The sequence below is a fragment of the Salmo salar genome, chromosome ssa07 (genome assembly GCF_905237065.1).
Source record: "Salmo salar chromosome ssa07, Ssal_v3.1, whole genome shotgun sequence".
Lineage (NCBI taxonomy): Eukaryota > Metazoa > Chordata > Actinopteri > Salmoniformes > Salmonidae > Salmo > Salmo salar.
Window position 1 is genome coordinate 19,573,779 of NC_059448.1, and position 17,936 is coordinate 19,591,714.

Sequence of the window (17,936 nt, forward strand, 5' to 3'; positions counted from 1 at the left end):
CTTTATCTTTTACTATTTTCTACATTGTATAATAATAGTGAAGACATCAAAACTATGAAATAACACATATGGAATCATGTAGTAACCAAAAAAAGTATTAAACATGAAATATATTTTCATTTGTTTTAGATTCTTCAAGTAGCCACCCTTTGCCTTGATGGCAACTTTGCACACGCTTGGCATTCTCTCAACCAGCTTCATGAGGTAGTCACCTGGAATGCATTTCAATTAAAAGGTGTGCCTTCTTAAAAGTTAATTTGTGGAATTTCTTTCCGTCTTACTGCGTTTGAGCCAATCAGCTGTGTTGTGACAAGGTAGGAGTGGTATGCAGAAGATAGCCCTATTTGGTAAAAGACCAAGTCCATATCATGGCAAGATCAGCTCAAATAAGCAAAGAGAAATGACAGTCCATCATTACTTTAAGACATGAAGGTCAGTCAATACGGAAAATGTCAAGAACTTCAAACGTTTCTCCATGTGCAGTCGCAAAAACCATCAAGCCCTATGATGAAACTGGCTCTCATGAGGACCGTAACAGGAATGGAAGACCCAGAGTTACCTCTGCGGCAGAGGATAAGTTCATTAAAGTTACCAGCCTCAGAAATTGCAGCCCAAATAAATGCTTCACAGAGTTCAAGTAACAGACGCATCTCAACATCAACTGTTCAGAGGAGACTGTGTGAATCAGGCTTTCATGGTGGAATTGCTGCAAAGAAACCTCTACTAAAGGACACCAATAAGAAATAGAGACTTGCTTGGGCCAGGAAACACGAGCAATGGACATTAGACCAGTGGAAATTAGTCCTTTGGTCTGGAGTCCAAATTGGAGATTTTTGGTTCCAACAGCCGTGTCCTTGTGAGACATGGTGTGGGTGAACGGATGATCTCTGCATGTGTATTTCCCACCGTAAAGCATGGTGTGGGGTGCTTTGCTGGTGACACTGTCTGTGATTTATTTAGAATTCAAGGCACACTTAACCAGCATTGCTAACACAGAATTCTGCAGCATACGACTTCCCATCTGGTTTGGGCTTAGTGGAACTATCATTTGTTTTTCAACAGGACAATGACCCAACACACCTCCGGGCTGTGTAAGGGCTATTTTACCAAGAAGGAGAGTGATGGAATGCTGCATCAGATGACCTGGCCTCCACAATCCCCCGACCTCAACCAAACTGAGATGGTTTGGGATGAGTCAGACCGCAGACAGAAGGAAAAGCAGCCAACAAGTGCTCAGCATATGTGGGAACTCCTTCAAGATTGTTGGAAAAGCATTCCAGGTGAAGCTGGTTGACAGAATGCCAAGAGTGTGCAAAGCTGTCATCAAGGCAAAGGGTGGCTATTTGAATAATCTCAAATATAAAATATATTTTTATTTGTTTAACACTTTTTTGGCTACTACATGATTCCATATGTGTTATTTCGTAGTTTTGATGTCTTCACTATTATTCTACAATGTAGAAAATATTAAAAAAAGAAGAAAAACCCTTGAATGAGTAGGTGTTCTAAAACTTTTGACCGGTAGTGTATATTAAAAACTTTTGTTTGAATATAACAAAAAAAGTAGCCTGAGCAAAATATCAGTGTTTTTTTTCTTCATGAGTTGTGATTGTATAAGCTTGGCTACACCAGAGTATTGATTGGCCTTTGTCAGAGTAGTTACTGTATACGTTACACATAGGGAAAACTAAAATGATGCGGCCAGTGAGGTAGGCAGCCCGGTAATCGATATTCCACCCAGGCCTGACCACCTCTCAACCAGGAGCTGACTTAATATATTTTGCCTGCCAGCCAGAAACCACAACAGCAACATGGCAGTGAACCTTGTGGTTTGGGGTACTGAACATATTGGCTATTGTGTTCTTTTAGCTTTTCCTGTTCCTTGATTCTTTCTCAGTTCACAAAACTTTATGAGCTGGAATCCCAGGCAGGCACAATCTATTCCTGGACTCAAAGTCACTTTCAATGGTTATTTTCCAATGAGCATGCTTTTGAGTTCATTAGTAGAATTAATCTGGGTCTGAGAAACTGGGCTAAAACTAAACTATTTTACACTGAGAGAGTATATTATACACTGTAGGATTGACCACCCAGAAGCAGACCTTGAGCAGCAAAAGGAGGAAAAAGCAATCAGTGTAAATGAAGTAAGATTGGGCACTGACAAAATTCTTTATCAAAGGCTGTCATGGAAAGAAGAGAATTTGGAGGCTCAAAAGTTGAAACACCAAGAAAATGTAGGCTCAATAGTAAAAACACCTCTGTAGTTATTCAAATGATTCCAAAAATAAGTTACTGGTAATAAATATCCTCGAGGAGACCAGTTTTTTAAAGAAAATCAAAGTTGAGCTCTTTCTTAGAAGCCAAACAACAAATGTTTCTGAGAATCCTCAAGGGTGCTTTTGGATTATTCACTAGTGACAGAGAAGTGTAGAAGGCCATAAAGGGGAAACTGCTAGGAAGCATCATTACGATCTGTAGGTGGGCCCCAATGGCACCATCTAAAAGGGAAAGAGCAATACAGACCTGCCCATAGCAGTTAACCTTTGCAGCATATAACATTTACCCTGGATGCAACCCGATTCCAATTTTTTATTGGGTATTTTTTTTGGCACACACATACATACAGTAGTCTATAAGCAAGTCTGTGAAAACTTCTGAATGGAGAGATAAAGCAACATAGACTCCACTGACATGCAAAGAAAAAGAGGAAGAAAGATAAAAATAAACCCGAGAGAGAGAGAGAGGGAGAGAGAGAGAGATTACCTGGCACATGTGATGAGGCAAGCGTTTTAAAGCGGTGCTGTACTCTATGACTGGTGATGAAGTGGGGCTATAGCGGGACTTGGGCTGAGGAAGAGGTGCATGCTGGACTGGTTAGTGGAAGGTTGCGGAAAAGGTCTGTAAAGCTTTAACCATGCATGCAAATTGATGATTGTGAGTCGTATGTCAATATACACAATATATTCAATTTATTAGGTATACCACCCCGTTCACGAAAATGGTTTGCTCTTACAGACAGTGAGTCACTTGGCCGTGGCTAACTATATAAAGCAGGCAGACAGGCATTCAGTTACTGTTTGATTGAATGTTACAATGGGAAAAACGAGTGACCTAAGTGACTTTGAGCGTGGTATGATCATAGGTGGCAGGCGCGACAGTTCGAGTATCTCAGAAACGGCCGGCCTCCTGGGCTTTTCACGCACGACAGTGTCTCGGGTTTACCGAGAAAAACAGGCAAATAACGGTGCAGTACAGCAGTGCTGCGCAGAACGGCATCTTGGAATGCACAACTCATCTTTCCATATCACGGATGGGCTATTGCAGCAGACAAAAGTGGCTCCATTTGGCATACGACAACACTGGACAATTGAGGAGTGCAAAAACATTGCCTGCTCCAATGAATCCCGGTTCCTGTTGCGTCATGCTGATGTCAGAGTCAGGGTTTGGCGTAAGCAGCATGATTCCATGGCCCCATCCTTCCTGGTGTGAACGGTACAGGCAGGTGGCGGTGGTGTGATGGTGTGGGGAATGTTTTCCTGGCACATGTTAGGTCCCTAGATACTAATTGAGCAACATTTGAACGCCACACCATGTAGAATCCATGCCCCGAATAATTCAGGATGTTCTGGAGGCAAAGATGGGTCCGACCCGGTACTAATAATCTGGCCACTGAGTGTATGTCAGCTATTGCAAACCTTGCAGCAATTCCAGTAGGATATTAGTTAGTCATGCTAATGTTGCTTTCAAACTAATCAAGATGATGCTGCACATTTTTTGGGGGTCATTTTAAGTTTCTGTTGAACTTTTAATTAAATGGATCCTGACAAGGAATCTGTCAATTCATTGAATATAAGAAAAAGCCTTTCTCCCACTTCAAATTATTATTATTTGACAACGCTGGTCATTTATGAACATTTGAACATCTAGGCCATGTGCTGTTATAATCTCCACCCGGCACAGCCAGAAGAGGACTGGCCACCCCTCATAGCCTGGTTCCTCTCTAGGTTTCTTCCTAGGTTTTGGCCTTTCTAGGGAGTTTTTCCTAGCCACCGTGCTTCTACACCTGCATTGCTTGCTGTTTGGGGTTTTAGGCTGGGTTTCTGTACAGCACTTTGAGATATCAGCTGATGTAAGAAGGGCTATATAAATACATTTGATTTGATTTGAAATCCGTCCTCTCACAAAGCGCACTCTTGGGTGTGAAAGCGCCCTAATAGCCAGTCATGCTTTTGAAGCCATGTCACAGATATAGATACTGTAGCTACTGTAGTCTTTGTTGGATACAGGATGGTTGTCACGTCCTGACCAGTGAAAAGGGTCATTTTGCCATAGTAGAATGGTCAGGACGTGGCAGGGGGGTTATTTTGTGTGTTTTGGGGTTGGTTTGTTTCTAGGGGAATTTGTTCTAGTTTTCTGTTTCTATGTTTCATTTTCCATGTGTGGCCGAGTATGGTTTCCAGTCAGAGGCAGGTGTCTTTCGTTGTCTCTGATTGGAAGCCATACTTAGGCAGCCTGTTTTCCTTTGGGTTTTGTGGGTGGTTGCTTTCTGTTTAGTGTGTGAGTATACCTGACAGAACTGTTTGGCTGTCGTTTTTTTTTCTTTGTGAAGTGCGTTCATTCAAAATAAAAGATGAGCACTCAACACGCTGCGCCTTGGTCTGTTCACTACGACGCCTGTGACAATGGATAAGTAGCTTTTAGAATGGGATAATTAATGGTGAGATTAGGAAATCTCTGTCAACAAAACAAAGGAGATGATCGTGGACTTCAGGAAACAGCAGAGGGAGCACCCTGCTATCCACATTGAAGGGACAGCAGTGGAGAAGGTGGAAAGTTTTAAGTTCCTAGGCGTACACATCACAGACAAACTGAAATGGTCCACCCACACAGAAAGTGTGGTGAAGAAGGCGCAACACCGCCTCTGAAACCTCAGGAGGCTGAAGATATTTGGCATGTCACCCAAAACCCTGACAAACTCTTACAGATGCCAATCAAGAGCATCCTGTCGGGCTGTATCACAGAGGGTGGTGCATCCTGTCGGGCTCAACCGCAAAGCTCTCCAGAGGGTGGTGCGGTCTGCACAACGCATCACCGGGGGTAAACTACCTGCCGTCCATGACACCTACAGCACCAGATGTCACAGGAAGGCCAAAAAGATCATCAAGGACATCAACCACCCGAGCCACTGGCTGTTCACACCGCTACCATCCAGAAGGCGAGGTCAGTACAGGTGCATCAAAGCTGGGACCGAGAGACTGAAAAACAGCTTCTATCTCAAGGCCATCAGACTGCTAAACAGCAATCACTAACTCAGAGAGGCTGCTGCCTACATTGAGACACAATCACTGGCCACTTTAATAAATTGATCACTAGTCACTTTATACAATGCCACTCTAAATAATGCCACTTTAATAATATCTTACATTGCTCATATCACATGTACTGTATATACTTTATTTTATACCATCTATTGTACCTTGCCTATGCCGCTCGGCCATCGCTCATCCATATACTTACATGTACATATTCTCATTCACCCCTTCAGATTTGTGTGTATTAGGTTGTTGTTGGGGAATTATTAGATTACTTTTTAGATATTACTGCACTGTTGGAACTAGAAGCACAAGCATTTCGCTACACTCGCATTATAATCTGCTAACCATGTGTATGTAACAAATAAAATTTGATTTGATTTTAATTTGAAATTAAGTATTATTGTTGAAAGACATTAGCCACATAGCCAGCATGCGAACACAGGGAGCTAGGAACACTTAGTTAGAATGCTATGACAGTAAGCTAGCATCCTAACACAGGGAGCTAGGACAACTTAGCTAGCATGCTATCCCAGTAAGCTAGCATGTTAGCAGGCTAACACAAGGAGCTAGAGTGCTCACCCTGGGCCTGTGGACGATACTCTGGACCAGGAACACTACAGGGTTTCCTGCCCTGCGGATGGCCTCCACAGCCTGCTCGTGACTGGCATCACTCAGGTCCACACCGTCCACCTGATACATTCCAAAGAAACAAACAAGTAATTCATAGGTTATTACTGTGCGATTACCATTTCGCCATGTTAAAGTAAATGCATGCTAATCTCTATAGTGTGAAATAATATTGATTGGTATACCTCAACAATCCTATCTCCAGTCTTCAGGGTTCCATTGCGGCCGGCGGGGCTGTCCTCCATGATATGTTTGATGAAGATGCCCCGCATCACCTCGCCGTTGCTAAGGCGACTGCCCATCCCTCTGCCCCCCACAATGCTGATGCCAAGGGACTTGCCCGCTTCTCTTTTGAGCTCCACCCTGAGCGAGGCAACACACATTGTAAAATATATTTTTAAAAGGTACTGTATTGTGCCACTTCTTAGGACAAGATTGGGGTTGTTATAATTTCATTTATTTGCAAACAAAGTAAAAATAAGAAGTGACATTGAATGAGGAAATGGGTTGTGTAAAAATCTCACATATTGAATACAAATTCAGGGAAGTACAACATTACAGAAGGTTCAACAATTGAGAATGGAAATGATTGGGGCATTGTGGCAGGTCGGTAAATTAGGTAGACTGGATATGATTCTCAGTCATTTAGATTAGGGAACTGTGTCAGTTCTGCAAATTGGCTACATTTCTATCTGTGACATTCTAAACGTTGTAGCTCATTGAGTTAGCCTCAGCTATCAATAACCCTACTTCTGGAGTGCTACGGTGTTTGCTGATTTTCTTATAGATATATATGCAGGCTCTAGCTCAGTTCTAAAGCGGTTTAACTAATGCTTGCTGTCCAAACACTGTTTATTACTTATTTACCCAATAAGCTTTGCTTCCTTAACAATACAGTTGGAAAGAGGGTACACCCCCCCCATCTTTGCTATTATCACTGCTTAACCCACAGGACGTCGCACCCAGTTGACTACTTTAAAATAGTGAAAGCCTTCAATGGCGCTGCCCATGCTAAAACAGGCTTTGTGCCAAGGGCATGTTGTTTGTTCAACTCTATGTTCTGGTCCAAGCCAAAGTCCAACTTCCTACTCACTTCATAGGCTGGTTCCAGTTACTGAAGGTGGCGGTCTGTAGCTCGCTCTCCTCTCCCTCTCCATCCTCCCGCTCAGGAAGTTCTGGGATTCCTCTCCTGCAAAGAGACAAACAACTGTAAACCTGGTGGTTTGTTCATCGACTTGTTTTGTCTGGAGTTAAACAAAATAATGTTGTGAAAGCCGGTCTATGCTGGAAAACAAAAGCATATATGTTTACTTAAGGCATCGTTATGAAAACACTTTCTATAAATGTATTGCTTCTATAAAGTCGAATGAAGTTTGAGCTTACTTTGGGGCCGGAGGTGCATCAGAGCAGACGTCATCTTTAGGCTGCTCCAGGCTAGTCTTGTACTCCTCCAGATACTCCACAGGGACATAGGTAATGCTGAGAACACACACGCCAATGAGCCTCAGCACTCCTCCTAACAACAACCTGACCAAGATTTGTCATCATCACTGCAAATACCCCCAAAATATATAACCTACCCATTAACATATGACACGGGAGTTCAACCTTGTGTGCAAGCATGTCAGAATTCATCACCAGGAATTACATGATTGGTTAACAAAGCATTAAAGTGGAAGTGCCTGCATTCATATGCAACCCGATGTCAGAATGAGCCTTTTTACAAAACAGCCTTTTATTTATTCACCGACGTCTAATTTACATTGTTCTCCTCCCCGTCCAATTTACCTCTGCGGCCCAAGATTGCAGGAGGGGAAGGAATGAACTCCGTAAATTTCTCCGGCAATGCATTCTGCCTATCACGAGCACAAGGTGAGCCGTCAATGAGATTGAGTGTGGGAATTCTTTCCAAAATAATGTCATTGAGTTTTGAAGGGAACATCAATTGGAACACCAATTCTTAATTTACTGAAACAGTAGAGAACGTTCCAAACTATTAAGAATCGAATGAAAGGGAGTAAAAAAGCGCATAAGTCCACTTTGGTAAGCCCAGTTTCAAGCAAGTAATCATCAGTAGTTGATTCTAAAGCACACACACACACACACACACACACACACACACACACACACACACACACACACACACACACACACACACACACACACACACACACACATTTGAGTGAAGATGACAGATCTAACAATGATGGAATGACTCATACTTCAACATTAGGACATGCAGACACTGAGGTGCTTGAATCCCTGTTCATTCAAACAGCAATTCAAATGCCTCCAGAAACAGATGAAGGAAGAAATAAGTGAATTACTGTGTGATGGGTTGGATACAGCACAAACGAAAAAAGTGCAAAATCAATCGTTATCACCCCACACAAATGGACCTGCATGCCCAGTAGTCAAAGAGAGGCATGTCAATGAAGTGTTAAGGATGAAGTGTTAAAAACCCATGGTTAGTGGTGCAGTCCAGTGAGAGACTTATCCAGATACATTGACTGTGTGTTGGGACTGCGGTCAATGTGCTGTATGTAGCCTATACGATTATCTAATCTAGTGAACTGTAATCTCCACAGATGTGCACATTATTTGATTATTAACGAGTACGAGGTAACAGTGCATTTAGCTAAGAAATCTGTTCTGTTTGATCCATGAGAAAGCAAAAAAAATGGACTGTTCAAAGGTTCGTGTACGGTTGATATACACTATGGTTGATTTACACTATGGTTGATTTACACTATGGTTGATTTACACTATGGTTGATTTAAACTATGGTTGATTTACACTATGGTTGATTTAAACTATGGTTGATATACAGTATGGTTGATATACACTATGGTTGATTTACACTATGGTTGATTTACACTATGGTTGATTTACACTATGGTTGATTTAAACTATGGTTGATTTAAACTATGGTTGATTTACAGTATGGTTGATTTAAACTATGGTTGATTTAAACTATGGTTGATATACAGTATGGTTGATTTAAACTATGGTTGATTTAAACTATGGTTGATTTATAGTATGGTTGATTTAAACTATGGTTGATTTAAACTATGGTTGATTTAAACTATGGTTGATTTACACTATGGTTGATTTAAACTATGGTTGATTTACACTATGGTTGATTTAAACTATGGTTGATTTACACTATGGTTGATTTAAACTATGGTTGATATATAGTATGGTTGATTTAAACTATGGTTGATTTAAACTATGGTTGATTTACACTATGGTTGATTTAAACTATGGTTGATTTACACTATGGTTGATTTACACTATGGTTGATATACAGTATGGTTGATATACAGTATGGTTGATTTTCAGTATGGTTGATTTTCAGTATGGTTGATTTTCAGTATGTGTTGTAACGTCTAGATCTGGATAAAACTCCCTTCCACAGACAGGTGATGAGACTCGGGTGCAGAAGTGAGAAAATGTGGACAGAGAGGAAACAAAGTGGTAGATTTGGTTGCAGACCCGTCAGCGTGGGAGTTAGCGGTACTCACACATAAAAGGGGCACAGATCGTCCTCTGGGGCACAAGCAGATCTAGAAGGTGAAGAGGATGTTATGCACCGTGGCTAACATACTGGAATGTACTGACATGTTTAGCGTTAAGTAAGCAAGACTTGAGATACCGAAAATGATGGTGCCCCAGACTTTAATGTAGCATCCCTCGAATGCATGGAGAGAATACAATTTAGGAATGTAAAAGGCCTTAGTGAGTTGTTCAAATTTCACCATTGAGCGTCTGTGCTAGGAGTCCAAACGCTGTAGGAAGCTTTTCCATATGACTGGAAGTCCTAACCTTCATCTAGCCTACAGTATTCAATTGGTTGTGTTCATCAGAAATGTATGTATGGTAGACTATATGCTATCATGCTTTGGATGGCACAACCTTTAAGGGATATTAAGGTGCTCTCTATGACTCACAACACTGGATGACAATGACATTTCCCACTATCGATGATAAGAACCTGGGTAAAAGAAAACTGTGAGCTCCTTAACACAATTTCTACTACATTATAATGTTTACTGCATGGTTCATTAACAGGTGTTGTTAATTTGCAGTTGTTAATTTATTATGTTTGCTTATTTATTTGTTTATTTGGATCTCCATTAGCTTTTGCAGAAGCAGCAGCTACTCTTCCTGTGGTCCACAAAAAACCCAAAGCCCAAGTAACATAACACTGGTACACTGACAGAAAAGTCACACCAGTTTGTGAGGTATGTGCATTAGGTATCTCAATTCAGTTCAATTAAATGTGTATTTGGATGGTTTGGTAAAACAGTTAGCGGTTGTGTGGGAGATGTAAAAGGAGAAGTGGAAACAAACTGTTTCTACGAGAGATGCAGAACAAATAGCCTTAATGGGATCATTGGGAGCAATTTACCCAAATGCCATACACTACAAAGCCTCACTTGATCATAACTGTACACATAAGCTACAGAAAAGCAAACAAATCATTCAGAAAACAAAAAATAAAAGGACCATATTTGATCAAGACGCGTTTATTTAGTGTGATGTCAGGTGACATTTATCTGACTCTATAGTGGGGTGTCTATGTACAGCACCAGTCAAACATTTGGACACACCTACTCATTCAAGGGTTTTTCATTATTTTTACTATTTTCTACATTGTAGAATAATAGTGAAGACATCAAAACTATGAATTAAGACATATGGAATCATGTTGTAAACAAAAAAAGTGTTAAACAAATCAAAATATTACTTATATTTGAGAATCTTCAAAGTAGCCACCCTTTGCCTTGATGACAGCTTTCCACACTCTTGGCATTCTCTCATGAGGTAGTCACCTGGAATGCATTTCAATTAACAGGTGTGCCTTGTTAAAAGTTATTTTGTGGAATTTCTTTCCTTCTTAATGCGTTTCAGCCAATCAGCTGTGTTGTGACAAGGTAGGGGTGGTATACAGAAGATAGCTCTATTTGAAAAAAAATAACAAGTTCATATTATGGCAAGAACAGTTGAAATAAGCAAATACTTTAAGACATGAAGGTCAGTCAATTTGGAAAATTTGAAGAACTTTTAAAGTTTTTTCGAGCGCAGTCGCAAAAACCAGCAAGCGCTATGATGAAACTGGCTCTCATGAGGACCACCACAGGAAAGGAATACCCAGAGTTACATCTGCTGCAGAGGATAAGTTTGTTCGAGTTAACTGCACCTCCGATTGCAGCCCAAATAAATGCTTCACAGAGTTCAAGTAACAGACACATCTCAAAATCCACTGTTCAGAGGAAACTACGTGAATCAGGCCTTCATGGTGGAATTGCTGCAAAGAAACCACTACTAAAGGACACCAATAAGAAGAAGAGACTTGCTTGGGCCAAGAAACACGAGCAATAGACATTAGACCAGAGGAAATCTGCCCTTTCGTCTGATGAGTCCAAATGTGAGATTTTTGATTCCAACCGCTGTCTTTGTGAGACGCAGTGTAGGTGAACGAATGATCTCCGCATGTAAGGTTCCCACCGTGAAGCATGGAGGAGGAGGTGTTTGGTGCTTTGCTGGCGACACTGTCAGTGATACATTTTTAATTCAAGGCACACTTAACCAGCATGGCTACCACAGCATTCTGCAGCGATACGCCATCCCATCTGGTTTGCACTTAGTGGTACTATCATTTGTTTTTCAACAGGACAATGACCCAAAATACATCTCCAGGCTGTGATCAAAGACAGTGATGGAGTGCTGCATCAGATGACCTTGCCTCCACAATCACCGGACCTCAACCCAATTGAGTTGGACTGCAGAGAGAAGGAAAAGCAGCCAACAAGTGCTCAGCATATGTGGGAACTCCTTCAAGACTGTTGGAAAAGCATTCCTCATGAAGCTGGTTGAGAGAATGCCAAAAGTGTGCAGAGCTGTCATCAAGGCAAAGGGTGGCTACTTTGAAGAATCTAAAATATACAATATATTTGTTTAACACTTTTTTGGTTACTATATGATTCCATATGTGTTATTTCTCTAGTTTTGATGTTTTCACTATTATTCTACAATGTAGAAAATATTAAAAATAAAGAAAATCCCTTGAATGAGTAGGTCTGTCCATACTTTTGACTGGTACTATATGTTTGTAGAGAGGAGAAAGTTTTGGGTTTTGGTCTCCACAATATTATCCTCTCTGACTTTACATTGTAACAGAAAAGGAGTGCGTATCAATGTGTAGGGAATCTAGGAAGAATATATTTGAGGTGAAATCTGCACTCTTTGTGTTGGAAGTAGGTGGACATTTTAATGAAGGCCTATAGTGAAACCATATAAAACTGGTTTCCTGGACAAGGTATCAAAACACTGAACATGTTGCCCTAGCCCTGGTCCTTACCCCAAGTCTGGCCCGATGAGGGAGTGTCTCCGGAGCATGGCGCGGGCCTGGGTGTTAGTCAGGTTGGCCATGGACTCGCCGTTGATGACTAGGATTAGGTCCCCCACTCCCAGACGGCCGTCTCGGCTGATGGAACCCCCGTGGATGATGCTGCGGATGTACATCCCCAAGCCATCCTTGATGGAGCTCACTGTCATCCCTGTAAGGATGACAGTGACAAAATGCACAACATTCCCAAAGACCTGGAACCTACAGTATAGGAAAAACGCTTACCCACAATTATGTGTAAAATGTGTTCAATCCTGATTCATAGCTGAGACCCCTATGCTCCACTTGGAGCTAAACGCAATAAGCCAAGTAAGTTAAAAAAAATTACATGAAATACAAATACTCCAAATGAACACATACAACACATTTAATAAGTAATATCCGACAACCCTGACAGATATAAAGCACATAAAAGCATAATCAGATATTTTGCTAATTTATATACAATTATGGTATGTAAGGAGGAAAGACTGATAAAGTGAAGGCTGTTCTCTATACAACAATTACTCATCAATATGAAACATATTGCCAAAGAAATAATACAAACCGAGACTGGAGTTGCCCTTGACAACAGTGATTGTCCTTTCAAAATGGCTCCCAGTGGTTATAACCTCATCCCCTTCCTCTTTGGACTGCTTTACAGATGGCTCATCCCCCTTGAGAATAACGATTCAATCAAAAGTATTCATGAAACAAATTAGAAAAGATTTTCTATGGAGGAAGTTTAAGTACAGCAATTCAAAATGAATAATAGTGACATTGAGGTCATCTAAACTACCAGGGAGGTTAGGTGGAAACGATTAGTGAGGGCCAGGGAATCAAACATACAAAGTAAGGAAGGGATTCATCTTTAATATTTTCTGTGATGCTGTTACCTTAGGAATGTAAGTAATACCTAGGAATGTGATTCTAGTAAAAAGTAGAAAGTTTCAAATTGGTTGGGTTATCATTATTCTCGAAAATCCAATCAATTTCACATTGGCCTGTGATCAGTCCAGTGCATTTCGACATGGGTTGTACGTTACTTGTTGCATTTCAATTTCCTGAACATTGCCGAGGACCCATTTACTCATGCTTGTTTGATTACGAGGCACACTCAATGACATTCGATGGCAAAATGAAAGATGGCACGGCTCTTCAGATCAAGGCTAGTTTACCTTCATTAAGCCTTCCATCTCCCCTATGTCCTCAACGGCCATGGCGGACTCCATCTGAAAATGGAGAGACTGCACCGGCTCCCCCAAATCATTCAAACCGGGCTCAGGGTCAGTGTACGGACTGTACGAGTTTGACAGATCCGACGGCTCCATTTGGGTTAAGTGATGCGCTAGGTACTGATCGGAGCTAGTTAGTGCGTTGTCGTCAATCGTTAGGGCATGACCTCCAATACTCCTGGGCAGGGGGAAAACGATGGGCTTCTCCTCCGGGGAGAAGGGTTCAGTGTCGTCCGCGAGGCCGAACAACATCACCAAGGGATGCTCAGTCAACAAGTCCAGGCGAGCACTCCGCTATGTAGAAGAAGAAGAAAAAATGACGAGTCGAAATGGAGGTTACACCTCGTTAGTTTCTACCTCGGTCGCCGTTCTGCACTCCTCCTAATGAGCCATTGAAAAGCCATCAGCAGCTGACGGGGAATAGCGATAATTACAGTACAGATGATCGTGCGTGATGCACCAAATATCTCTGTATTATCTCCCTAGATATAATTCATGAGACCCGACTGTATGGCAATGAATCTCTTCAGGGATTCCTTAAGCATCCGAGACGGCACAATAAAACTTGGAAAAATAAATCCTTAAGAGAGGAAACTGTGGAGTAACAGCAACAAGCAGAAATGCTGAGGGCAGGACTGAAGCACGCAGCAGGCCATATTATTCTAATAGGGTAGTAATAGCTTGATAAGATGAAGTACAGTATAGATAAATACTAATAAAAAAACAATCAACCATTCATACATAAGGACTCTGGAGGTAGGACTCTGGAGAGTGACAATGATCTACAAGCTTATGCAAAATGTGAGACAAAAACAAGCTAAATGCATACAAAGAAGGGGCTAAAAACTACATAAACATTTTATCACTTCAATATAGCTGACAGTTTGAAGTAGTCAAACAATTATAGCGCAGCACTTCTAATGTCAACCTCGTATGATAAAATAAGCAACTTATTTTGATTACGCAAGGAGTTTTCTTAGTGAAAAGGGCAGCAGCTTGCTTCAGTGAAATTCAAACAAATGACAGGGAACAGATACTGTTTTTGCATTGTAACAAGCTTTCTTGAAATTGCTGACTGTAATGGCTTTAAAATTGACTCAGCTGACCACAGTGCACGTTTGTTGGCCTACTTTGGGTGTGGAGGACTGCAAGGTGGTCTGGTAGTCCATATCGGCGCTGCAGGTGCTGCCGTGGAGGGCGATCATGGAAGCCTGTAAAGTGTCATCCTCATCGCCAGAGAAGCGATGCTCCAATGCCCTCTCATCGGTCAGGTCTCCCTCATTGGAGTCAATCTGCACCAAAGAATATGAATGTAGTAAATTAGATGGTGAATATATCTCTCTATGCCATGGATGAGCTATCCATTCATGGATAGCTTTGTTAGTGCCATGAGAGCTATTTGTAAAGGATATTCTAACTCTGATATTGGACATTGTTGCTCTTTCCCATTGTGTCTCAGAGTGTTTAGTCGAGTGATGCTCCATAAAATGTTTGTCTTGTTTTTTGTGGCTAAATTTTTATTAGATACTATTGAGTTTTGCATTAAATTAAATGCACTTGATACAAGATTTTAAAGGATGCATTTTAAAGTTACAATGGTTATTTTGTGTCTTTAATTTTGATTGGTCGTTTTTTCTTGTCCCTCAATTTCATTGGTTAATTTACATTTACATTTCAGACTCTTATCCAGAGCGCAATTTTGTAGTTGTACTTTTTCGTCTTTTTACTTTTTTGTGCATACATATTTTGTACTTGTCCACAACGGCGACTAACCAATGCAGGCTCTGCCCGGAAAAGGTGGTCCTCCGCTGGCTCCTCCTCATCGCTTTCTTTAACCAGCAGTGTTGAAGATAAAAAAAAACTGATTCCAGAGGATGACGACGGACTGTCCTCTTCATTGTATGGCTGTGGAGACAGGGCAGGAAATGGGAAAAATCCCCAGAAAATAATACTGAGGAAATTCCAATCATTGTCTACAGGTTTCAAATTTCTAGTCAAATATGATTGTAGTTGGGTTGTTAAAAAATATAAATGAGGTTGTTAGTAGCGAAAAGCATGTGTTTTAACGGTTTGATTTGGTCTCCATGGTTTTGTCTGTAGTTAGGAATCACGGGCTGAATCTCAGACTACATCACAAGGTAATATTTCGGTAAAAATGTATACATGGTTATTCGATTTCCAAAGGTGTTGCCACAGCTTTGCTTTAAAATGACCTTTTGCTCTTGATTTTGTCTAATACGATGCCCAGAGAGAGAGAGCGCGAGAGAGAGCGAGAGAGAGATAGATAAAGAAAAGAGGGAGAAATTGGAGAAGGTATTGGAGAATCAAACTCAATTTGGAGAAGCAATACAACAACACCCCCCCCCCCACATTCCAGGAAAGCTTGATAACTCCACAGAGGCTTCCCAAAGACAATGTAATCCACCCGACCTCCAATAACCTTGACATCCCAGAACCGGAACTTACTGTATGTTCTCATCATAATGGCAAGCCCAAGAGAGAGAAATGTAACTTTAAAGCTGAAAGAATGCGGCCAATTTTCACAGAAAACAGACTAGAAATCCCTCAGGTGGTGAATGTGTTTGTGAACAACCCCTTTTTTTAACAGCTGCCTCAAGGAATTTATATACAAGGAGTCCAAGCAATATGACACAAAGGGCAGGGATGTTTGTCCTGCCTTATGCTGTTGTCAGGGAGATTGGAGTTGAGTCAGCATGCAGCCTAACTCTACTGCCTTATCAGCATGAATAATACAAGCCATCTGTAAGATGAGCCCTCATTATTGGGTGGCCACACACCAGTGAGAAAACGCACACACAAACGCTCACATACATATAACACACACACACACACACACACAGAACACATTGCACCCCCACCCCCTCCCCGCACACACACACACAAATACACACACACCAGCCTCTCTTTAGGACAAAAATCACAATAGGGTTCCCTTACAGGCAGTGGCTTGGCCACCCCAATGTGAACCATGCCGATGTTGGCCCCCTTCAGTGCCTGGACGGCTTCCTCCAGACTGGCGTTGTCCAGATTGGTGCTGTTGACGAACATGAGCCGGTCGCCTGGCAAAAGCCTGCCATCCCGTTCGGCCACTCCTTCTGGCACCAGAGAGCGAATCACGATCACCGTCTTCGCCGGATCCATTGGGTCCTATTACAAGATCTGTGTCAGTGAAGTCAATGGACGCACTCGACAGATAATCTTATACAATAAGGACTAAAATCTGTTATGTACTTTCAGTTGGAGGATTTGTTTATTCTGAATGTTCTGTATATCAGGTGTTCGAAAATAAGAGTAAGCAATTTAGTTTAAAAAATACAGCGCATTACAGTGTAATTAGTCAATTACGCTATTTGTTGAACTTCATTTCCCAGAAGGCAAAGGTCCTAAAGCTCACATGACCACTTCCTCCCAAAGTAAGAAGACAGAAACGACCTACAACAACAACTAATTGAAGTGAATGATAAGTAAATAAGTAAATTCTATCATTTGGGAAAAATCACACTTGACTAGCAAGTGGGGTTGGGTAGATTATTTTCTAAATGTAATCAGTTACAATTACTAGTTACCTGTCCAAAATTGTAATCAGTAACGTAACTTTGGGATTACCAAAACTCAGTAACGTAATCGTATTACTTTCAGTTACTTTTAAATTACTTTCCCCTTAAGAGCCATTAGAAGAAGACAAAAATGTATATTTCCAATTGAATGACATGTATTGCTGGATAAATCAATGTTAGAGTGTACGTAGCTTGCCATAAACGGATGTTACATTTTACTTTATGGGACGGTTATGTGGGCTTCTTCTCACCCATCCTTTGATACTACAGATAATAATACGATTAGGCTATATCTTTACATTAAAAACCAAAGTCAGACAGATTTCCAGTAATTACAATTCATTTATTACCCCGTGATCTTCAAATATGGAATTATGGAATTATAGATTAGCCAAATCGTTATTAGCCTACTCTGTTGTTTATGATTTTGTTGTCGTAGAGGACTGATTGGACTCATTGTTTTGAGAAATACTGCTCTCATAGAATGGCATGCTTTGGGCACTACTGAAAAGTGAGACATGTATGCCATAGGTTCCATTTGTTATAGGCCTATTGTTTAAATAGTTTGTTGGTGACACTTTGAATTCTCTATCATTTGCAGCAGTTTAAGTCTACCAAAAGGGCACGAGTTTGAGGATGTGTCCGTTAGGCCTATGGACATAGGTTTTTGAATCAGCACGAATTAGATTAACCAATAAAAGCCCCACAGTATGGAGCACAATACCATGGAGAAGTTAGGGAAAAAAAGTTTATTCCAAAAGGATGAGATCTGCACTATGCAGCTGTTGCA

The 17,936-nt window shown here is 41.1% G+C and overlaps 1 protein-coding gene across 7 annotated transcripts in view; it reads right to left on the minus strand.

Annotated features, from left to right (window-relative positions):
• The window catches only part of LOC106608788 (multiple PDZ domain protein), a 64,103-nt gene that overhangs the window by 21,321 nt on the left and 24,846 nt on the right, over positions 1-17,936 (minus strand). For 3 of the 7 annotated variants that reach the window (XM_045721683.1, XM_014206933.2, XM_014206932.2), the window contains exons 18-29: positions 16,527-16,736; positions 15,342-15,473; positions 14,699-14,860; positions 13,512-13,862; positions 12,902-13,010; positions 12,307-12,505; positions 9,467-9,508; positions 7,326-7,421; positions 7,036-7,131; positions 6,128-6,305; positions 5,895-6,005; positions 2,764-2,847 (exon numbers count right to left, since the gene is read on the minus strand). In XM_045721683.1, coding sequence (XP_045577639.1) covers positions 2,764-2,847; positions 5,895-6,005; positions 6,128-6,305; positions 7,036-7,131; positions 7,326-7,421; positions 9,467-9,508; positions 12,307-12,505; positions 12,902-13,010; positions 13,512-13,862; positions 14,699-14,860; positions 15,342-15,473; positions 16,527-16,736 — 1,770 coding nt within the window. The remainder of the gene's footprint in view (positions 1-2,763; positions 2,848-5,894; positions 6,006-6,127; positions 6,306-7,035; positions 7,132-7,325; positions 7,422-9,466; positions 9,509-12,306; positions 12,506-12,901; positions 13,011-13,511; positions 13,863-14,698; positions 14,861-15,341; positions 15,474-16,526; positions 16,737-17,936) is intronic. The other 4 variants (XM_014206937.2, XM_045721684.1, XM_014206936.2 and 1 more) reach the window with 4 other exon arrangements.